The sequence below is a fragment of the Rhinoraja longicauda genome, chromosome 15 (genome assembly GCF_053455715.1).
Source record: "Rhinoraja longicauda isolate Sanriku21f chromosome 15, sRhiLon1.1, whole genome shotgun sequence".
NCBI classification, from domain to species: Eukaryota; Metazoa; Chordata; class Chondrichthyes; order Rajiformes; family Arhynchobatidae; genus Rhinoraja; species Rhinoraja longicauda.
In genome coordinates this window covers 45,838,247-45,862,803 of record NC_135967.1, presented here as the reverse complement: position 1 = coordinate 45,862,803, position 24,557 = coordinate 45,838,247, and the positions used below count along the sequence as shown (strand labels likewise).

At 47.7% G+C, this 24,557-nt stretch overlaps 1 protein-coding gene across 1 annotated transcript; it reads right to left on the bottom strand.

Annotated features, from left to right (window-relative positions):
• Positions 1-2,969: 2,969 nt before the first annotated feature.
• LOC144600700 (adapter SH3BGRL-like) lies at positions 2,970-22,064 on the bottom strand. The gene is made up of 4 exons (XM_078412605.1): positions 21,962-22,064; positions 16,336-16,521; positions 15,484-15,564; positions 2,970-5,414 (listed from the first exon to the last, which is right to left on the bottom strand). The coding sequence occupies exons 1-4, from the start codon at positions 21,962-21,964 to the stop codon at positions 5,382-5,384; spliced, it is 303 nt and encodes a 100-aa protein (XP_078268731.1). The 5' UTR covers positions 21,965-22,064; the 3' UTR covers positions 2,970-5,381.
• Between the last annotated feature and the right edge of the window lie 2,493 nt (positions 22,065-24,557).

Sequence of the window (24,557 nt, the reverse complement as noted above, 5' to 3'; positions counted from 1 at the left end):
GTGGTGTACCTCGACTTTCAGAAAGCCTTCGACAAGGTCCCACATAGGAGATTAGTGGGCAAAATTAGAGCACATGGTATTGGGGGTAGGGTACTGACATGGATAGAAAATTGGTTGACAGACAGAAAGCAAAGAGTGGGGATAAATGGGTCCCTTTCGGAATGGCAGGCAGTGACCAGTGGGGTACAGCAAGGTTTGGTGCTGGGACCCCAGCTATTTACGATATACATTAATGACTTAGATGAAGGGATTAAAAGTACCATTAGCAAATTTGCAGATGATACTAAGCTGGGGGGTAGTGTGAATTGTGAGGTAGATGCAATAAGGCTGCAGGGTGACTTGGACAGGTTGTGTGAGTGGGCGGATACATGGCAGATGCAGTTTAATGTAGATAAGTGTGAGGTTATTCACTTTGGAAGTAAGAATAGAAAGGCAGATTATTATCTGAATGGTGTCAAGTTAGGAAGAGGGGATGTTTAACGAGATCTGGGTGTCCTAGTGCATCAGTCAGAGAGTTCCACAGATTCACAGCTCTCAGGGTGAAAAGTTTTTCTTCATCTCAGTCCTAAATGGCCGACCCCTTATTCTTAAAGTGTGTAACCCCTGGTTCTGGACTCCCCCAACATCGGGAACATTTGGCCTGCCTCTAGCCTCATTTATTTAATTATTGCGATAATTAAATAACGATCCTATCGTATGATGATAATAATAACAATAATAATACTACTAATAATACTGCATATATAACTATAATTTTATGCTGTGCTGATAGTCTGGAGTTGACCATCCAGCCTTTGAGACTGTCACAAGTTTACGTAAGTCAGGAGTACAGAGAAATGTCCCCACCTACTGCTTCACAGCGGTAAGTCCACATATTGAATACACTGACATTGAAAGCTGCCAAACATGCGACCGCCAGTGCACATGCAGGCCCTTCGGCCCAGCAGGTCTGCACTAACAACCTACTACTTGGTTGGAGTCACATCGTCGCACAGAGCCCTTCGGCCCATCTTGTCCGTGCTGACCAAGATGGCCGGTCTCGGCTAGCTCCACTTACCTGTGCTCGCCCCTTCTCCCTCGAAGCCTCAAGCTGATTAGGCTGTGATGACCTGATTTAGTTACGGGTGCAAATTGGCACTTCGAGAAACTTTAACACACGGATATCAAATTTTTAGAATTTTCTACTGTGAAAAGATTAGCAGTTTTAAAAATGTAGTATGTGTTTATGGAGGTTAGCGCTGGTCCAAAAACACAACACAAAAGCGATCGCGGTAGCTATGTTTTTATCCCAACGTCCACAGAAGGCCTCCAGCGTCCCGTGTACACTGCGTGATCCCTCTCCGGGGACTCGCGGGCAAGGACATTAGACAATAGGTGCAGGAGGAGGCCATTCGGCCCTTCGAGCCAGCACCGCCATTCAATGTGATCATGGCTGATCATTCTCAATCAGTAACCTGTGCCGTAGGACGTAGACCCGGAAGTGGGGCAGGCATACTGGGTGTAGGGAGTGAAAATAGGATAACATAAAACATTCAAGAGAGAGCTAGATAGAGCTCTTAAGGATAGCGGAGTCAGGGGGTATGGGGAGAAAGCAGGAATGGGGTACTGATTGAGAATGATCAGCCATGATCACATTGAATGGCGGTGCTGGCTCAAAGGGCCGAATGGCCTACTCCTGCACCTATTGTCTATTGTCTATAAAATAGGTGCAAGTGGAGGCCATTTGGCCCTTCGAGCCAGCACCGCCATTCATTGTGATCATGGCTGATCGTCCACAATCAGTAACCCATGCCTGCCTTCTCCCCATATCCCTTGATTCCACTAGCCCCTAGAGCTCTATCCAACTCTCTTTTAAATTCATCCAGTGAATTGGCCTCCACTGCCCTCTGTGGTGGAGAATTCCACAAATTCACAACTCTCTGGGTGAAAAGGTTTCTTCTCACCTCAGTTTTAAATGGCCTCCCCTTTATTCTTAGACTGCGTGGCCCCTGGTTCTGGACTCCCCCAACATTGGGAACATTTTTGCTACATCTAGCTTGTCCAGTCCTTTTATGATTTTATACGTTTCCATAAGATCCCCTCTCCTCCTTCTAAACTCCAGTGAATACAGGCCTAGTCATTCCAATCTTTCAATCTTTCCAATCTATGACAGTACCGCCATCCCAGGGATTAACCTCGTGAACTAGCGTGAAAGGGTATAGGGAGGAACTGGAGATGCTGGTTTAGTCCGAAGGTAGACACAAAAGGCTGGAGTAACTCTGTGGGACAAGGCAGCATCTCTTGAGAGAAGGAATGGGTGACGTTTCGGGTCGAGACCCTTCTTCAGATGGTCAGTATGGACTTGTTGGGGCGAAGGGCCTGTTTCCATGCTGCACCTTCCAATTTGTTTGTTTGAAAGACGTACAGGTATGTAGGTTAATTGGCTGGGTAAATGTAAAAATTGTCCCTAGTGGGTGTAGGATAGTGTTAATGTACGGGGATCGCTGGGCGGCACGGACTTGGTGGGCCGAAAAGGCCTGTTTCCGGCTGTATATATACGATATGATATGATAAGATACAGCATGGAAACAGGCCCTTCGGCCCACCGAGCCCACACTGACCATCGATCGGCCATTCACAATAGTTCCATGTTATCCCACTTTCTCATCCACTCCCTACACACTAAGGGGCAATTTACAGAGTGCCGATTAACCCACAAACCCGCCTGCCCTGGGACGTGGTAGGAAACAGTCACAGGGAGAATGTGCAAACTCCACACGGACAGCGCCCGAGGTCAGGATCGAACCTGAGTCTCTGGCACTGTGAGGCAGCAGCTCTACCTGCTGCGCCCACCAATACCATTTAACTTCTGTGGAATCCAAGGGTAGAACAGCCCTTTCACAAGATGGGAACAAGAAAAGAGATTAGATTCAAACACATTAGGATGGAAGGCCAAGTACAAAAGGTTTGAGGCAAAGCATCGGTCTGCATCAAATGTAATATTTATTTTTAATTTTCATCAGTGTACATGATTGTAACAGTGAATACGAATATCAGAGACACAAGGATTGACTTTACAAGATTTATTCCCCTGTAGATTGGTCTAGAATACAACATCAAGCAACACGTTGCAAGACAAAATGGTGGATGTGGAGACGGTGTTTCCACTGGTGGGAAAGTCTAGGACCAGAGGTCACAGCCTCAGAATACAAGGACGTGGAGACGAGGAAGAATTTCGTTAGTCAGAGGGTGGTAAATCTGTGGGATTCATTGGCACAGACGGCAGTGGAGGCCAAGTCAATGGGTGTTCTTAAGGAGGAGATTGGCAGATTCTTGATTAGTGCGGGTGTCAAGGGTTATGGGGAGAAGGCAAGAGAATGAGGTCGAGAGGGAAAGATAGATCAGCCACGATTGAGTGGCGGAGTAGACTTGAGGGGCCGAATGGCCTAATTCTGCTTGTATACACTGGAATTTAGAAGGATGAGAGGAGATCTTATCGAAACGTATAAGATTATTAAGGGGTTGGACACGTTAGAGGCAGAAAACATGTTCCCAATGTTGGGGGAGTCCAGAACAAGGGCCCACAGTTTAAGAATAAGGGGTAGGCCATTTAGAACTGAGATGAGGAAAAACTTTTTCAGTCAGAGAGTTGTGAATCTGTGGAAATCTCTGCCTCAGAAGGCAGTGGAGGCCAATTCTCTGAATACATTCAAGAGAGAGCTGGATAGAACTCTTAAGGATAGCAGAGTCAGGGGGTATGGGGAGAAGGCAGGAACGGGGTACTGATTGAGAATGATCACCCATGATCACATTGAATGGCGGTGCTGGCTCGAAAGGCCGAATGGCCTCCTCCTGCACCTATTGTCTATTGCTCCTAGAATCTATGAACATGAACGTACCTTTAGGATTGGAGATTAGGAGGGATTTCTTGAGTCAGAGGGTGGTGAATCTGTGGGATTCATTGGCACAGACTGTGTGGAGGCCATCATTGGGTATTTTTAAAGGGATTGGCAGATTCTCAAGGGTGCCAGAGGTTATGGGGAGAAGGCAGGAGAATGGGGTTGAGGGAAATGGAACTGGATAAGTAATGAACAGAACAACGTAGATGGGTGTAGATAAGAATGATAGCAGAGGGTCTTGTACCCAGAATAGGGGAATCAAGAACCAGGGGACATCGATTTAAGGTGAGAGGGGAAAGATTTAATAGGAACCTGAGGGTGGTGGGTGTATGGAACGAGCTGCCAGAGGAGATAGTTGAAGCAGGTATGAGAACGATAAGGTGCTATTAAGAGGCATTTAGGGCAGCACGGTGGCGCAGCGGTAGAGTTGCTGCCTTACAGCGAATGCAGCGCCGGAGACTCAGGTTCGATCCTGACTACGGGCGCGGTCTGTACGGAGTTTGTACGTTCTCCCCGTGACCTGCGTGGGTTTTCTCCGAGGTCTTCGGTTTCCTCCCACACTCCAAAGACGTACAGGTTTGTAGGTTAATTGGCTGGGCAAATGTAAAAAATTGTAGGATAGTGTTAATGTGCGGGGATCGCTGGGCGGTGCGGACCCGGTGGGCCGAAGGGCCTGTTTCTGCGCTGTATCTCTAAAAATCTAAATCTAAGGTACATGTATAGGAAAGGCTTAGGGGGACATGGGCCAAACGCGGACAGGTGGGACTAGTGTAGATGGGGCATCTTGGTCGTGATAAGATAATCGTTTTTTTTTTTGTTTCTTTGGTTCAGAACTGTGTTCTGGACTAGATAAAGGAATGCCTTTAAAATGTGATCAATATTTGTGACAGATGATGGTTAAGACTGTGAAGGAACAACAAAGCAGCAAGAAAACTGAGGCACAAACTCTCCATGTAACGAGATCAAAGCATGAAGAATATACGTTCTCCAGGTGACCTGCGTGGGTTTCCTCCGAGATCTTCGGTTTCCTCCCACACTCCAAAGACGTGCAGGTATGTAGGTTAATTGACTGGGTAAATGTAAAAATTGTCCCTAGTGTGTGTAGGATAGTGTTAATGTGCGGGGATCGCTGGGCGGCGCGGACCCGTTGGGCCGAAGGGCCTGTTTCCGCGCTGTATCTCTAAAAAAACTGAGCAGAAACTCAAAAACAAAACTGGGTGAAGAATTTCATCCAACACGTCACCTTCCGGGTAACAGCTGGACTGCCCGCATAAATAAGGTCAGATGACCAGGTAGAAAAATAAGGCTATGAAAAATATTCATTAACATGTCTTGGGTGGTTTGTGTTTACCCAGCTGCTAGTTATCAAGGAAGCTAACTGGGATATTGGAACTAAATGAGAGGGACTTCCACTGACAGCCTCTCTAAAATTCTTCTCAGTGACAACGTAAATTGCATGGTCTGTTTCTCTTTAATAACTTTGGAGTGCGCCGAGATTGAACTTCATGCGTCTCGTTTTGCCATCGCTTCTGCCTCCTGAACAAAAAGAAAATTGACGGGATTAGACATCGATACGACCAAGATGGCGTCGAAGCATCGGAAGCCTTGTATACACTGGAATTTAGAAGGATGAGAGGAGATCTTATCGAAAACGTATAAGATTATTAAGGGGTTGGACACGTTAGAGGCAGGAAACATGTTCCCAATGTTGGGGGAGTCCAGAACCAGGGGCCACAGTTTAAGAATAAGGGGTAGGCCATTTTGAACTGAGATGAGGAAAAACTTTTTCAGTCAGAGAGTTGTGAATCTGTGGAATTCTCTGCCTTAGAAGGCAGTGGAGGCCAATTCTCTGAATGCATTCAAGAGAGAGCTAGATAGAGCTCTTAAGGATAGCGGAGTCAGGGGGTATGGGGAGAAGGCAGGAACGGGGTACTGATTGAGAATGATCAGCCATGATCACGTTGAATGGCAGTGCTGGCTCGAAGGGCCGAATGGCCTCCTCCTGCACCTATTGTCTATAAGCCTGGGAGCGTCTGTACACATTTGGGGCTTTTTTTCAGCACATCCTTAGATTAGTTTAATCTAGTTTAGAGATACGATACGATAGAACTTTATTTATCCCAGGACGGAAATTGATCTGCCAACAGTCATAAAACACATGATACATGAAACATGAGATTAAAGTGATGAGTGGAAAGGATTGGGGATGTGCAAAGATTGGGGGTGGGAGGGGAGTCAGTCTACCCCACGACAGAAGGGGGAGGAGTTGTGCAGTTTGATAGCCACAGGGAAGAAGGATCTCCCACTAGTTCTATGTTATCCCAGTTTCACATCCCCTCTCCAGACACTAGGGGGCAATTTACGGAGGACCAATTAACCCGCGCGTCTTTGGGATGTGGGAGGAAACCGGAGCACCCGGAGTAAACCCACGCGGTCACGGGGAGAACGTGCAAACTCCTCACAGACAGCACCACAAGTCGAGATCGAACCCGGGTCTCTGACACTGTGAGGCAGCAACTCTACCGCTGCGTCACCGTGCCGCCCATATTTATAGAGCAGGATAGCACAGGAAAAGGCCCTTCGGCTCACAAACATTGTGCCGAACATGATGCCAGGTTAAACTGATCTCCTCTTGCCTGCACGTGATACATATCCTTGCATTCCCTGTATATCTACATGCCTATCTAAAGGCCTCCAAAACACCACTATCGCATCTGCCTCCACCACTGGCAGCACGTACCAGGCACCCCACCAAAAACAGCCACGCACATCTCCTTTAAACTTTGCCCCTCTCACCTTGAAGCTATGCCTTCCAGTTTATGACATTATAAAGGTTCTGACTGTCTACCCTGTCTATGCCTCTCATCATTTTATCTGCTTCTCTCAGGCCTTCATTCGACCTTCCTAGCAATCCTAGCTTCTCCAGCCTGTCCTTGTAGCCGTAGACACAGAAAGCCGGAGTAACTCAGCGGGACAGGCAGAAGGGTCTCGACCCAAAACGTCACCCATTCCTTCTCTCCAGAGATGCCGCCTGTCCCGCTGAGTTACTCCAGCTTTTTATTTCTCTCTTTGGTTTAAACTAGGTGGCACGGTGGCGCAGCGGTAGAGTTGCCGCCTTACAGCGAATGCAGCGCCAGAGACCCGGGTTCGATCCCGTCTACGGGCGCCGTCTGTACGGAGTTTGTACGTTCTCCCCGTGACCTGAGTGGGTTTTTCTCCCAGATCTTCGGTTTCCTCCCACACTCCAAAGACGTGCAGGTATGTAAGTTAATTGACTTGGTAAATGTAAAAATTGTCCCTAGTGTGTGTGTGTGTGTGTGGAGGATCGTGTGAGCGTGCGGGGATCGCTGGTCGGCGCAAACCCGGTGGGCCGAAGGGCCTGTTTCCACGCTGTGTCTCTAAACCAAGCTAAATTAGCATCTGCACTTCCTTCCTGCACTTTCCTCATAGCTAATATCCAAATAATCCAGGCAGCTTTAAGTCATGAAAATGTGGTGGAACTGGCTGTGTTATGAGAATCCTAACCCTGTTCATTCTCATGGTTGTGGTACAGCTAATGCCCAACAGATGTGAGTTGGGTGTGGAATTCACAAGGACTGACATCATTCACAATTTCGCTCCGATTTCCTCCCACACTCCAAAGACGTGCAGGTTAAATTTGGCTTCTGCAAAAATTGTAAACTGTTCCTAGTGTGTAGGATAGTGCTGGTGTGTGGGTTTATCGCTGGTCGGCACGGACTCGGTGGGCCGAAGGGCCTGTGTCCGTATTGTATCTCTAAAGTAAACTAAAGTGAACTAAGACTTTCGTCCAGATTTGGTTTCGGTTTATTTTTGTCATGTGTACTGAGGTACAGTGAAAAGCATTGTTTTGTAAGCTATCCAAACAGATCAGATAATCTTTACACTAAAACTCTCGTTTGTTTGTTTGTTTGTTCCTGAACAACAGTCGTCCCATTGGTGCTAATGGAAGAAGTTTCATTGAAATCGGTGTTATATTTTTTAAAGTTATTCACATTTTAAAGTTTAAAGGAGGGAGGATAAGGGGGGGTTGAGGGGGGAGGGGGAGAGGGGGTAAAGGGAGGGGAGGGGGAAGGAGGGGGAGGAGAGGGGAGGGAGGTGGAGGAGAGGTGAGGGAGGAGGGGAGATGCGGGGAGGAGAGGGTGCTGCACCAATGCAGGAGAGGTTTGGACCCAACAGGTCCACTTGGTCTGGTACCATATACAAGTACAATCAAGTCAGACTCAAGTACAACAGGTAGAACAAGGGGGAAGGTGCCGAGTGTAGAATATAGTTCATTCCACTCTGCAATCCTCAGGGGTTTCACAAGATTTTAGGTCATAAGGTCATGTTCTTAAGAGATAAGAGCAGAATTAAGCCAATTGGCCCATCAAGTCTACTCTATTCCGCCATTCAACCATGGCCGATCTATCTCTCCCTCCTAACCCCATTCTCCTGCCTTCTCCCCTTAACCCCCGACACCCGCACTAATCACGAATCTATCTATCTCTGCCTCAAAAATATCCATTGACTTGGCCTCCACAGCCGTCTGTGGCAAAGGATTCCACAGATTCACCCTAAAGAAATTCCCCCTCATCTCCTTCCTAAAGAAACGTCCTTTAATTCTGAGGCTATGACCCTCTAGTCCTAGACTCTCCCACTAGTGGAAACATTCTCTCCACATCCACTCTATCCAGGCCTTTCACTATTCTGTATGTTGCAATGAGGTCCCCCCTTGTCCTTGTAAACTGGGTCAACAGATCGATTGTGAAGTGTGTTCATGGGATCTAGTCCCAGTGTGGTGGTGGCAGTACGTAGAGAACAGTTAGCTGGATTGTGAAAACAGGGCCAACACAGCCAAAGTAAACTAAGACTTTCGTCCAGATTTGGTTACCCTTCCTCCCGGGAAATTCATTTGCCAGCCCTCTGCCCACGGCAGAATCCCCCGCCACTGTGTTGCGTTTTCACGGAGAGAATCGAAGTTTAGGTTTATTTAGGTTTAGAGATAGAGCACGGAAACAGGCCCTTAATGTTAATGTGCAGGGATCGCTGGGCGGCACGGACTCGGTGGGTCGAAGGGCCTGTTTCCGCGCTGTATTTCTAAAAAATAAAAAATAAAAAAAGAATGCTGTGGAGGCCGTCAATGGATATTTCTAAGGTGGAGATTGACAGGTTCTTGATTAGTGCGGGTGTCAGGAGTTATGGGGACAATAGACAATAGGTGCAGGAGGAGGCCATTCGGCCCTTCGAGCCAGCACCGCCATTCAATGTGATCATGGCTGATCATTCTCAATCAGTACCCCGTTCCTGCCTTCTCCCCATACCCCCCTGACTCCGCAATCCTTAAGAGCTCTATCTAGCTCTCTCTTGAATGCATTCAGAGAATTGGCCTCCACTGCCTTCTGAGGCAGAGAATTCCACAGATTCACAACTCTATGACTGAAAGTTTTTCCTCATCTCAGTTCTAAATGGCCTACCCCTTATTCTTAAACTGTGGCCCCTTGTTCTGGACTCCCCCAACATTGGGAAACATGTTTCCTGCCTCTAACGTGTCCAACCCCTTAATAATCTTATACGTTTCGATAAGATCTCCGCTCATCCTTCTAAATTCCGGTGTATACAAGCCTAATCGTGCATTGTCTTTCCGCTGACCGGTTAGCGCGCCACAAAAGCTTTTCACTCCACCTTAGGCACACGTGACAATAAACGAAACTCTACTAAAATAGGCACATTTACAGTCCAGAAGTTTAGTTTTAAAATTCAACACCATGTCTCCATTTAAAGTTTGCAGAGTTGTTATATTTGGCAGCACAACAGGAACTCTGGGTCATTAATGGTCTGTCTCCATGGCAACGCCTACAGTGCAACGTGATCACACATTTTGACCCAGAATAGAATCCGCACGTTTCACTTCTCCCCGTGAAAATACAAGACTTTGGGTGGGGAGGAAGAGGGGGGGTTGGAGATTCTGTCGTTTGCAGAGGGCTGGCAAATGAATTTCCAAACTTTGGGGCAACTTTTGCTCATTTACTTTGGCAGGGGCAACTATGTTTTAACAAGCCAGCTAACATTTTTTTAGTTTAGTTTAGTTTAGTTTAGAGATACAGCGCGGAAACAGGCCCTTCGGCCCACCGGGTCCGCGCCGCCCAGCGATCCCCGCACGTTAGCACTATCCTACACACACTAGGGACAATTTTTACATTTTACCAAGCCAATTAACCTACAAACCTGCATGTCTTCCAGAACAAGGGGTCACAGTTTAAGGATAAGGGGGAAGTCTTTTAGGACCGAGATGAGAATTTTGTTTTCACACAGAGAGTGGTGAGTCTGTGGAATTCTCAGCCACAGAAGGTAGTTGAGGCCAGTTCATTGGCTATATTTAAGAGGGAGTTAGAGCCTGAACCACCATTCAATATGATCATGGCTGATCATCCAACTCAGTATACTGTACCTGCTTTTTCTCCATACCCCCTGATCCCTTTAGCCACAAGGGCCATATTTAATATTTAAGAGGGAGTTAGATGTGGCCTTGTGGCTAAAGGGATCAGGGGGTATGGAGAGAAGGCAGGTACAGGATACTAAGTTGGATGATCAGCCATTATCATATTGAATGGTGGTGCAGGCTCGAAGGGCCAAATGGCCTACTCCTGCACCTATTTTCTATGTTTCTATGTCTTTGGAGTGTGGGAGGAAACCGAAGACCTCGGAGAAAACCCACGCATGTCACGGGGAGAACATACAAACTCCGTACAGACGGCGCCCGTTGTCGGGATCGAACCCGGGTCTCCGGCGCTGTGAGGCAGCGACTCTACCGCTGCGCCACCGTGCACAACTTGTGAGTAAACATTGTGCTTTGCTTCCAAAATCATGGAGTTACGCGCTGCGCGGACACAGGGCCTTCGGCCTATTAACGGCAAACCTATGCTGGTTTATAGACAATAGACAATAGGTGCAGGAGGAGGCCATTCGGCCCTTTGAGCCAGCACCGCCATTCAATGTGATCATGGCTGATCATTCTCAATCAGTACCCTGTTCCTGCCTTCTCCCCATACCCCCTGACTCCGCTATCCTTAAGAGCTCTATCCAGCTCTCTCTTGAATGCATTCAGAGAATTGGCCTCCACTGCCTTCTGAGGCAGAGAATTCCACAGATTCACAACTCTTTGACTGAAAACGTTTTTCCTCATCTCCGTTCTAAATGGCCTCCACTGCCATAAACTGTGGCCCCTTGTTCTGGACTCCCCCAACATTGGGAACATGTTTCCTGACTCTAACGTGTCCAATCCCTTAATAATCTTATATGTTTCGATAAGATCTCCTCTCATCCTTCTAAATTCCAGTGTATACAAGCTTAGTCGTTCCAGGCTTTCAACATATGAAAGTCCCGCCATTCTGGGAATTAACCTAGTAAACCTACGCTGCACGCCCTCAATAGCAAGAATATCCTTCCTCAAATTTGGAGACCAAAACTGCACACAGTACTCCAGGTGCGGTCTCACTAGGGCCCTGTACAACTGCAGAAGGACCTCTTTGCTCCTATACTCAACTCCTCTTGTTATGAAGGCCCACATTCCATTGGCTTTCTTCACTGCCTGCTGTACCTGCATGCTTCCTTTCAGTGACTGATGCACTAGGACACCCAGATCTCGTTGTACGTTCCCTGTTCCTAACTTGACACCATTCAGATAACCTCACACTTATCCACATTAAACTGCATCTGCCATGCATCCGCCCACTCACACAACCTGTCCAAGTCACCCTGCAACCTCATAGCATCTTCCTCACAGTTCACACTACCACCCAGCTTTGTATCATCTGCAAATTTGCCAATGGCACTTTTAATCCCTTCATCCAAGTCATTAACGTATATTGTAAATAGCTGCGGTCCCAGCACCGAGCCTTGTGGTACCCCACTAGTGACTGCCTGCCATTCTGAAAGGGACCCATTTATCCCCACTCTTTGCTTTCTGTCTGTCAACTAATTTTCTATCCATGTCAGTACCCTACCTCCAGTACCCTACCTCCAATTACTTACTCAAATAAGGATGGCAAGGTTGCGCTGTCGGTATATATGACAATGAAACACCCCCGACAGCCAGCGGGCAAACGGAACGAGCTGCCGGAGGGGTTGTACACGGATAGGAACGGTTTAGGGGGTGTGTGGCGCAGACGGAGGGGGGGGGGGGGTAAGAACAATGGGCAATGGGGACCCGCTGTGACTTGTCTTAAGTGATAGAAACATTGAAACATAGAAAATAGGTGCAGGAGGAGGCCATTCGGCCCTTCGAGCCAGCACCGCCATTCATAGAAACATAGAAAATAGCTGCAGGAGGAGGCCATTCGGCCCTTCGTCATTCATTGTGATCATGGCTGATCGTTCACACTCATTAACCCGTGCCTGCCTTCTCCCCATATCCCTTGATTCCACTAGCCCCTCGAGCTCTATCTAACTCTCTCTTAAATCCATTCAGTGAATTGACCTCCACTGCCCTCTGTGGCAGAGAATTCCACAAATTCACAACTCACTGGGTGAAAAAGTTCCTTCTCACCTCAGTTTTAATTCAATATGATCATGGCTGATCATCCGAAATCAGTACCCCGTTCCTGCTTTCTCCCCATATCCCTTGATTCCGTTAGCCCCAAGAGCTATATTTAACTCTCTCTTGAAAACATCGATTGAATCGGCCTCCACTGTCTTCTATGGCAGAGAATTCCACAGATTCACAACTCTCTGGGTGAAAAAGTCCCTTCTCACCTCAGTCTTAAATGGCCTACCCCTTATTCTTAAACTGTGGCCCCTGGTTCTGGACTCCCCCAACATCGGGAACATGTTTCCTGCATCTAGCGTGCCCAATCCCTTAAGAATTTTAAAGGTTTCTATAAGATCCCCTCTCAACCTAAATTGCAGTTAATTTCCCTCTCCTCCTTCTAAATTCCAGGGATAGGAGTAGAATTAGGCCATTCGGCCCATCGAGTCTACTCCGCCATTCGATCATGGTTGATCTATCTCTCCCTCCGAACCCCATTCTCCTGCCTTCTCCCCATAACCCCTCTTGACACCTTATCATGTGACAATAAAGTCAATAGACAATAGACAATAGACAATAGGTGCAGGAGTAGGCCATTCAGCCCTTCGAGCCAGCACCGCCATTCAATGCGATCATGGCTGATCACTATCAATCAGTACCCCGTTCCTGCCTTCTCCCCATACCCCCTCACTCCGCTATCCTTAAGAGCTCTATCCAGCTCTCTCTTGAAAGCATCCAACGAACTGGCCTCCACTGCCTTCTGAGGCAGAGAATTCCACACCTTCACCACCCTCTGACTGAAAAAGTTCTTCCTCATCTCCGTTCTAAATGGCCTACCCCTTATTCTCAAACTGTGGCCCCTTGTTCTGGACTCCCCCAACATTGGGAACATGTTATCTGCCTCTAATGTGTCCAATCCCCTAATTATCTTATATGTTTCAATAAGATCCCCCCTCATCCTTCTAAATTCCAGTGTATACAAGCCCAATCGCTCCAGCCTTTCAACATACGACAGTCCCGCCATTCCGGGAATTAATCTAGTGAACCTACGCTGCACGCCCTCCATAGCAAGAATATCCTTCCTCAAATTTGGAGACCAAAACTGCACACAGTACTCCAGGTGCGGTCTCACCAGGGCCCGGTACAACTGTAGAAGGACCTCTTTGCTCCTATACTCAACTCCTCTTGTTACGAAGGCCAACATTCCATTGGCTTTCTTCACTGCCTGCTGAACCTGCATGCTTCCTTTCATTGACTGATGCACTAGGACACCCAGATCTCGTTGAACCCCCCCTCCTCCTAACTTGACACCATTCAGATAATAATCTGCCTTTCTATTCTTACTTCCAAAGTGAATAACCTCACACTTATCTACATTAAACTGCATCTGCCATGTATCCGCCCACTCACACAACCTGTCCAGGTCACCCTGCAGCCTTATTGCATCTTCCTCACAATTCACACTACCCCCCAACTTAGTATCATCTGCAAATTTGCTAATGGTACTTTTAATCCCTTCGTCTAAGTCATTAATGTATATCGTAAATAGCTGGGGTCCCAGCACCGAACCTTGCGGTACCCCACTGGTCACTGCCTGCCATTCCGAAAGGGACCCATTTATCCCCACTCTTTGCTTTCTGTCTGTTAACCAATTTTCTATCCATGTCAGTACCCTACCCCCAATACCATGTGCCCTAATTTTGCCCACTAATCTCCTATGTGGGACCTTGTCGAAGGCTTTCTGAAAGTCGAGGTACACCACATCCACTGACTCTCCCTTGTCAATTTTCCTAGTTACATCCTCAAAAAATTCCAGTAGATTTGTCAAGCATGATTTCCCCTTCGTAAATCCATGCTGACTCGGAACGATCCCGTTACTGCTATCCAAATGCTCAGCAATTTCGTCTTTTATAATTGACTCCAGCATTTTCCCCACCACTGATGTCAGACTAACTGGTCTATAATTACCCGTTTTCTCTCTCCCTCCTTTCTTAAAAAGTGGGATAACATTTGCTATTCTCCAATCCACAGGAACTGATCCTGAATCTATAGAACATTGAAAAATGATCTCCAATGCTTCCACTATTTCTAGAGCCACCTCCTTAAGTACTCTGGGATGCAGACCATCAGGCCCTGGGGATTTATCAGCCTTCAGTCCCATCAGTCTACCCAAAACCATTTCCTGCCTAATGTGGATTTCCTTCAGTTCCTCCATCACCCTAGGTTCTCCAGCCCCTAGAATATTTGGGAGATTGTGTGTATCTTCCTCAGTGAAGACAGATCCAAAGTAACGGTTTAACTCGTCTGCCATTTCTTTGTTCCCCATAATAAATTCCCCTGCTTCTGTCTTCAAGGGACCCACATTTGCCTTGACTATTTTTTTCCTCTTCACGTACCTAAAAAAACTTTTGCTATCCTCCTTTATATTATTGGCTAGTTTACCCTCGTACCTCATCTTTTCTCCTCGTATTGCCTTTTTAGTTAACTTTTGTTGCTCTTTAAAAGAGTCCCAATCCTCTGTCTTCCCACTCTTCTTTGCTATGTTATACTTCCTCTCCTTAATTTTTATGCTGTCCCTGACTTCCCTTGTCAGCCACAGGTGTCTCTTACTCCCCTTAGAGTCTTTCCACCTCTTTGGAATAAATTGATCCTGCAACCTCTGCATTATTCCCAGGAATACCTGCCATTGCTGTTCTACCGTCTTCCCTGCTAGGGCCTCCTTCCAATCAATTTTGGCCAGCTCCCGCCTCATGCCTCTGTAATCCCCTTTGCTATACTGCAATACCGACACTTCCGATTTTCCCTTCTGCCTTTCCATTTGCAGAGTAAAACTTATCATGTTGTGATCACTGCCTCCTAATGGCTCTTTTACCTCTAGTCCCCTTATCAGATCAGGATCATTACACAACACTAAATCCAGAATTGCCTTCTCCCTGGTAGGCTCCAGTACAAGCTGTTCTAAGAATCCATCTCGAATTCGTTCATTCCTGTCATTCATCTTGGTCCGTGCTCTATGACTCTGTAACTCTCTTAACCCTTAAGTATGAAGTTGGTCTGGGTTGAGTTGAGTTGCGATCTAACCTTTGATCCCGGTGGGGGCGTCAGTCCGAGGAATGCATAGACAGCGTTGTTCTCTCTGGCATCGAAAAATGCTTCAAAGTTCTGGGAAGAGAGAAGGTGGAATCAGAGCGCTGTGGAACAGAAGACCAAGGTTTCACATACAGGTGGCATAGCGGTAGAGTTGCTGCCTTACAGCGCCAGAGACCCAGGTTCCATCCTGACTACGGGTCCCTGAGACCGCATGGGTTTTCTCCGAGATCTCCGGTTTCCTCCCACACTCCAAAGACGTGCAGGTTTGTAGGTTAATTGGCTTGGTATAAGTGTAAATTGCCTCTAGTGCGTGCCGGATAGTGTTAGTGTGTGGGGATCGTTGGGCGGCGCGGACTCGGTGGGCCGAAGGGCCTGTTTCCCCGCTGTATCTCTAAATCTAAAATCTAAATCTAAACCTCTGACACCCTGTCTAATGAAGAATGGGAGAGTCTCAGACTGGAGGTCACAGCCTCAGAATTAAAGGACGTTCTTTTAGGAAGGAGATGAGGGGGGATTTCTTTAGTCAGAGGGCGGTGAATCTGTGGGATTCATTGCCGCAGAAGGCTGTGGAGGCCAAGTCAATGGATGTGTTCGAGGCAGAGATAGATCGAATCTTGATTATTACGGGTGTCGGAGGTTATGGGGAGAAGGCAGGAGAATGGGGTTTGGAAGGAGAGATAGATCAGCCATGATTGAATGGCAGAGTAGACTTGATGGGCCGAGTGGCCTAATTCTGCTCCTATCACTTATGAACGTACCGATTAACCCCCCCCACACACAGTCCGCCACACAACCCACCCCCCCCCCCCACACACTCAGGGCAGAGTCGCGAGCCCACCTTACCCCACAGTAGTGATCTTTGTTGAAGATCTGAGGTGGAAGTGGGACCCCACTCACAGGCCGCCACTTCTCCGGAACGTTCTCCCTCATGAACATCCTGTTTTCGTCGTTGACGGCGATGTCGCATCGTTCGAAGTCGATCTTGTTGGCTTGGAGATAGTCGACCACCTCCTGCTGCTGCTTCTTGATCTGCAAGTGAGACCAGGCCACCCGTTGCGGTTACAGTGGACAGACACAAAATGGCGGGCGGTCACGGTGGCGCGGCGGTAGAGTTGCCGGCTTACAGCGAATGCAGCGCCGGAGGGCCGGGTTCGATCCCGACTACGGGCGCCGCCTGTACGGAGTTTGTACGCTCTCCCCGTGACCCGCGTGGGTTTTCTCCGAGATCTTCGGTTTCCTCCCACACTCCAAAGACGTACAGGTTTGTAGGTTAATTGCCTTGGTGCGTGTAAAAAATTGTCCCGAGTGGGTATAGGATACTGTTAATGTGCGGGGATCGCTGGTCGGCGCGGACCCGGTGGGCCGAAAGGGCCTGTCTCCGCGCTGTATCTCTAAATTAAACACAAAGTGCTAGAGGGACTCAGCGGGTCAGGCAGAATCTCTGGGGAGAAGGATTGGGTGACGTTTTGGGTGGAAACCTTTCTTCAGACAGAGAGCCACGGGGGAGGGAGACACATAGATCAGAATGTGCACTCCAACAACATCTAGTGATTACAATCTATATGGTTGCATTTAAGAACTGAGAATATCGAGATTGTAAAGAAGCTTTGAGATTCATTCTGGAAGGCAATCAGGATGGCTTTCTTCAGAACGAAGGTTTAGTTTAGTTTAGTCTAGATACAGTGTGGAAACGGGCCATTTCGGCCCACCGAGTCTACCGATGTCAAGGGAGAGGGAAATACATAGATAAGGAAGTGTAAGGTGTGAAAATAGGACAAAGGGAACAGAGATCAAGGAAAATGTAGAATAGACCATCGGTAGCTGGGAGAAGGTAACAACACAGCAAACTGAGGTAAAATGTAGTCGGAGACAGTACGACTGGTCGGAGAACTGGGAAGGGGGAGGGATGGAGAGAGAGGGTTACTTGAAGTTAGAGAATGCTGGGGCATAAGCTGCCCAAGCGAAATATGAGGTGATGTTCCTCCAATTTGCGTTGGGCCGCACTCTAAGACTCTGAGACCCAGAGATAACCTCTCTCTGTAGCTAATACAGAAACTACAGACACTGGTTTACACCGAAGATAGACCCAAAATGTCAGGCAACATCTCTGGAGAGAAGATTTTGCGTTAAGTCCTTCATCAGACGCAATTTGTACCCTTTGTGTCTTCCCTCTCCCCTGACTCTCGGTCTGAAGAAGGGTCTCGACCCGAAACGTCACCAATTCGTTCTCTCCAGAGATGCAGCCTGTCCCGCTGAGTTACTCCAGCATCTTGTGTCTATCTTTGGTTGAAACCAGAACCTGCAGTTCCTTCCTGCACAGTTACAGTTTAGTTCGTTGTCAAATGTGCCGAGGTGCAGTAAACAGCTTTTGCTACGTGCTAACCAGTCAGCGGAGAGAGAATACTTGATTACAATCCTATCAACAGTATGCAACTCTGATAAAAGAGAGTTCAAGTTTGTAACCGTGAAGCCTTGTACAATCTAAGGTGCCGGTGTTAATGCAGAAACAGTTTCCTCACCCACAACTCCCAACCAATGCAAATTTAAATTATCTTTGACCTTAGTTTATTGTCCCGTGTACCGAGGTACAGTGAAAAGCTTTTGTGGCGTGCTAACCAGTCAGCGGAAAGACAGTACATGATTACAATCGAGCCGTCCACAGTGTAACAGACACATGATAAAGGGAATGCAGTTGTACAGGGCATTGGTGAGACCACACCTGGAGTATTGCGTACAGTTTTGGTCTCCTAATCTGAGGAGGGACATTCTTGCCATAGAGGGAGTACAGAGAAGGTTCACCAGATTGATCCCTGGGATGGCAGGACTTTCATATGAAGAAAGACTGGATAGACTCGGCTTGTACTCGCTGGAATTTAGAAGATTGAGGGGGATCTTATAGAAACTTACAAAATTCTTAAGGGGTTGGGCAGGCTAGATGCGGGAAGATTGTTCCCGATGTTGGGGAAGTCCAGAACAAGGGGTCACAGTTTAAGGATAAGGGGGAAGTCTTTTAGGACCGAGATGAGAAAGTTATTTTTCACACAGAGAGTGGTGAATCTGTGGAATTCTCTGCCACAGAAGGTAGTTGAGGCCAGTTCATTGGCTATATTTAAGAGGGAGTTAGATGTGGCCCTTGTGGCTAAAGGGATCAGGGGGTATGGAGAGAAGGCAGGTACGGGATACTGAGTTGGATGATCAGCCATGATCATATTGAATGGCGGTGCAGGCTCGAAGGGCCGAATGGCCTACTCCTGCACCTATTTTCTATGTTTCTATGAATAATGTGAATAACGTTTAGTGCAAGATAAAGCCAGTAAAGTTCAATCAAAGATAGTCCGAGATAGTAGTTCAGGACTGCTCTCTGGTTGTTGGTATGAAGGTTTAGTTGCCTGACTTGTTTACTGTCGGTAATTACAATACAACTGGTGCCTGCATCCTACTCCAATTTAGTTCAAAACAGCAGGCCTGACTTTGCCATAAATGGGATGGCATGCTGCTTCTGCAGTGAACCAGAACCAAGCAGACACCGACCAAATTTGGTAGCAGTCAGGGCTGATGTCAAATTCAGGCAGCGTTCAATGACCAGTGCACCAAGTCACAGAACAGAGAACAGTACAGGAGATAGACACAGAGTGCTGGAGTAACTCAGCAGGTCAGGCAGCATCTCTGGAGAACATGGATAGGTGACGTTTCACAGAGTGCTGGAGAAACTCAGCGGGTCGGGCAGCATCTCTGGAGAACATGGATAGGTGATGTTTCGGGTCAGGACTCCTTTTCAGATGGTCAGCAGAAGGGTCCCCACCTGAAATGTCACCCATTGCTTTTTCTCCAGAGTCGCTGCCTGACCCGTTGAGTTACTCCAGTACCTTGTGTCCGTCTTTGGTATGAAACAGCGCCGGCAGATCTTTGTTTCTACATAGAACAGTACTGCACGGGAATCGGCCCTTCGGCCCACAATAGACAATAGACAATAGGTGCAGGAGTAGGCCATTCGGCCCTTCGAGCCAGCACCACCATTCAATGTGATCATGGCTGATCATTCTCAATCAGTACCCCGTTCCTGCCTTCTCCCCATACCCCCTGACTCCGCTATCCTTAAGAGCTCTATCTAGTGTCACCTATCCATGTTCTCCAGAGATGCTGCCTGACCCACTGAGTTACTCCAGCACTCTGTGAAATGTCACCTATCCATGTTCTCCAGAGATGCTGCCTGACCCGCTGAGTTACTCCAGCACTCTGTGAAACGTCACCTACCCATGTTCTCCAGCAATGTCTGTGCCGAACATAATGTCAAGTTAAATTGATCTCATCTGCCTGTACATGATCTGTATCACTCCATTCTCTACACTGCCATGTGCCTATCTCAATGTGTGTAGAAAAGATGCTGGTTAAAATCAAAGGTAGACACAAAATGCTGGAGTAACTCAGCGGGTCAGGCAGCATCTCTGGAGAGAAGGAATGGGTGACGTTTCGGGTCGAGTCTTCAGTCTGAAGAAGGGTCTCGAGCTGAAACGTCACCCATTCCTTCTCTCCAGAAATGCTGCCCGACCCGCTGAGTTTCTCCAGCATTTTGTGTCTACCTGCCTATGTAGAAGCCTCTTCAACGCCACTATCGTATCTTCCTTCACCACCACCCCTGGCAATGCGTTCCAGGTCCCCACCAGCCTCTGTGTCAAACGCTTGCCTCACACATCTACATTAAAGTTACCCACTCTCACCGTATAGCTACGCCCTCCAGTGTTGGACACTTCCACAATAGGGAAAGGTTCTGACTGTCTACCTTATCGACGCCTCTCATAATTATATACACTCAGTGCACTCAGACTAAGTCACCAGCAATCAGGCACACATTCCTATATCCAGGAAAATGAGAGGGGAAAGTTTTAATAGGAACCTGAGGAGCAACCTTTTTTAGTTTTAGTTTAGAGATACAGCGCGGAAACAGGCCTTTCGACCCACCGGGTCCGCGCCGACCAGCGATCCCCGCACATTAACACTATCCTACACCCACTAGGGACAATTTTTACATTTACTAAGCCAATTAATCTACAAACATAGAAACATAGAAAATAAGTGCAGGAGGAGGCCATTTGGCCCTTCGAGCCAGCACCGCCATTCATTCCTTCTCTCCTGAGATGCTGCCTGACCCGCTGAGTAACTCCAGCATTTTGTGATACCGCCATTCATTGTGATCATGGCTGATCATCTACAATCAGTAACCCGTGCCTGCCTTCTCCCCATAACCCTTGATTCCACTAGTCCCGAGAGCTCTATCTAACTCTACTTTAAATTCATCCAATGAATTGGCTTCCACTGCCCTCTGTGGCAGAGAATTCCACGAATTCACAACTCTCTGGGTGAAAAAGTTTCTTTTCATCTCAGTTTTAAATGGCCTCCCCTTTATTCTTAGACTGTGTCTCCTGATTCTGGACTCCCCCAACATTGGGAACATTTTTCCTGTATCTAGCTTGTCTAGTAGTCCTTTTATAATTTTATACGTCTCTAAAAGATCCCCTCTCATCCTTCTAAACTCCAGTGAATAGAAGCCCAGTCTTTCCAATCTTTCCTCGTATAACAGTCCCGCCATCCCGGGGATTAACCTGGTGAACCTACGCTGCACTGCCTCAATTGCAAGGACGTCCTTCCTCAAATTAGGAGACCAAAACTGCCCACAATACTCCAGATGTGGTCTCACCAGGGCCCTGTACAACTGCAGAAGGACTTCTTTGCTCCTGTACTCAAATCCTCTCGTTATGAAGGCAACACGCCATTAGCTTTCTTCACTGCCTGCTGTACCTGCATGCTTACTTTCGCTGTCCCTTTACGTCTTTGGAGTGTGGGAGGAAACTGAAGATTTCAGAGAAAACCCACGCAGGTCACGGGGAGAACGTACAAACTCCGTACAGACGGCGCCCGTAGTCAGGATCAAACCCGAGTCTCCGGCGCTGCATTCACTGTAAGGCAGCAACTCTACCGCTGCATCACCTGCCGCCCTTTTCACACAGAGGGTGGTGGGTTTAAGGAACAAGCTGTTAGTGAAGGTAGTTGAGGCAGGTACTATAACAGCATTTAAAAGACATTTGGACAGGTACAAGGGTGCATAAGACAGGTTTGGAGGGATATGGGTCAAACGCAGGCAGGTGGGACTAGTGTAGAGGAGGCATGTTGGTCGGCATGGGCAGGCAGGGCCGAAGGGCATGTTTCCACACCGTATGACTCTGTGACCAGAACGTTTAACTCTTTCTTTCACCGCAGATACTTCTTGACCTGCCTGTATTTCAAGAGAGAGCTAAATAGAGCTCTTAAGGATAGCGGAGTCAGGGGGTATGGGGAGAAGGCAGGAATGGGGTACTGAATGAGAATGATCAGCCATGATCACAGTGAATGGCGGTGCGTACAGGCTCGAAGGGCCGAATGGCCTACTCCTGCACCTATTTTCTATGTTTCTATGTTTCTATGCAGGACTTACCATCGCGGAGCCCGCGGTCGCTAGTCAGAGACCGACTTCGGGAACTCCAAACCGCGGAAGTTTCGATCGCCCCGAAGGATGGTTCGACTGCCCCGACCGCGGGAGAATAAAGAGGAAGAAGTTTGGGATTTTGTTGCCTTCCATCACAGTGAGGAACGTGGGGAATCTGCTGTGTGTGCTGGATGTTTATGTTGACTTTTATGTAGTTGTGTGTCTTGTTGCTTTTTTATTTTCGTATGGCTGTATGGTAATTCGCACATCACTGTACCTTATTTGGTACAAACGACAATAAAAGACCTTTGAAACCTTGGAAAGCACATCTCAAAATAAAATTCCGGAATTTTCTCCAGTGCCCCGGTCTCCTCCCACATCCCAAGGACGTGCAGGTTTGTGGGCTAATTGGCACTCTGTGAATAGACAATAGACAATAGGTGCAGGAGGAGGCCATTCGGCCCTTCGAGCCAGCACCGCCATTCAATGTGATCATGGCTGATCATCCACAATCAGTACCCCGTTCCTGCCTTCTCCCCATACCCCCTGACTCCGCTATCCTTAAGTGCTCTATCCAGCTCTCTCTTGAAATTGCCCCATGTATGCAGAAGTGGATGGGACAGTGGGATAACATAGAACTAGTGTGCAGGAAGGAACTGCAGATGCTGGTTTAAACCGAAGACAGACACAAAAAAGCTGGAGTAACTCAGCGGGACAGGCAGCATCTCTGGAGAGAAGGAATGGGTGACGTTTCGGGTCGAGACCCTTCTTCAGACTGGTTAGGGATAAGGGAAACGAGAGGTATAGATGATGACGTAGAGAGATAACGAACAATGAATGAAAAATGTGCAAAAAAGTAATGATGATAAAGGAAACCGGCCATTGTTGGCTGTTTGTTGGGTGAGAACGAGAAGCTGGTGCGACTTTGGTGGGGGGGGAGGGAGAGAAGGAATGCCGGGGTTACTTGAAGTGGGAGAAATCAATATTCGTACCACTGGGGTCACAACTAGTGTGAATGGGTGATTGCTGGTCGGCACAGACTCGGTGGGCTGAAGGGCCTGCTTCTTCGCTGCATACTGGATGGTGGCACAACGGCAGAATTGCTGCTTTGCAGAGCTTACAGCGCAAGAGACCCGGGTTTGATCCTGACTACGGGTACTGTCTCTCTCCTAGATGCTGCCTGACCTGCTGAGTTACTCCGGCATTTTGTGATACCCGACTACGGGCGCCATCTGTACGGAGTCTGTACGATCTCCCCGTGACCCGCGTGGGTTTTCTCCGAGATCTTCGGTTTCCTCCCACACTCCAAAGACGTACAGGTTTGTAGGTTGATTGGCGTGGTGTGGGTGTAAGAATCGTCCCGTGTGTGTGTGTAGGGTAGTGTTAATGTGTGGTTCGTGTTAGTGTAATAGTTGGTTGGCTCGGACTCGGCGCTCCAAAGGGATTGTTTCCTCGCTGTATCTCTGAAGTAAAGTCTAAGGTCGGTCACGATCAGCGTCTGTGCCTTGACTATATGGTCTACAAAGGGCACGGCGATAACATTATTTCACCGCTGGATTTATAGTAACGAGCAGGAAAGCAGAGAGCTCCAGTCAGAACCACTCACACTTCCCAAACCAATTGACCTTCTGCAAAGGGTCAGTTCATCACACTCTGGATGAGAGGGGATCTTATAGAGACGTATGAAATTATAAAAAGACTGGGCAAGCTAGATGCAGGAAACATGTTCAGTCTGAAGAAGGGTCTCGACCCGAAACGTCACCCATTCCTTCTCTCCTGAGATGCCGTCTGACCTGCTGAGTTACTCCAGCATTTTATGAATAAATACCTTCGATTTGTACCAGCATCTGCAGTTATTTTCTTATAAAACATGTTGTCAATGTTGGGGGAGTCCAGAACCAGGGGCCACAGTCCAAGAATAAAGGGAAGGCCATTTACAACTGAGGTGAGAAAAAACTTTTTCACCCAGAGAGTTGTGAATGTGTGGAATTCTCTGCCACAGAGGGCAGTGGAGGCCAATTCACTGGATGAATTTAAAAGAGAGTTAGATAGAGCTCTAGGGGCTAGCGGAATCAAAGGATATGGGGAGAAGGCAGGCACGGGTTACTGATTGTGGATGATCAGCCATGATCACAATGAATGGCGGTGCGCACAGGCTCGAAGGGCCAAATGGCCTCCCCCTGCACCTATTTTCTGTTTCTGCCAGTGTGTAAGGGTTGAGAAGTTATAACAAAAATTTAAATAAAGTTACCCTTGCATCTCCTCGCCCTCCATCCCTTCCCCACCCCGGTCATCGTACTAGTTTCACTGTCGTCCTGTTGATTTTCACTCTGTGTATAAGTGCACAAAATCAGGGCAGGAATAGATCGGATAGATGCGCAAAGTCTCTTGCCCATAGTCGGGGAATCGAGGACAAGAGGACATAGGTTCAAGGTGAAGGGGAAAAGATTTAATAGGAATCCGAGCGGTTAACATTTTCACACAGAGGGTGGTGGGTGTGTATGGAACGAGCTGCCAGTGGAGGTAGTTGAGGCTGGGACTATCCCATCGTTTAAGAAACAGTTAGACAGGTACATGGACAGGACAGGTTTGGAGGGATATGGAC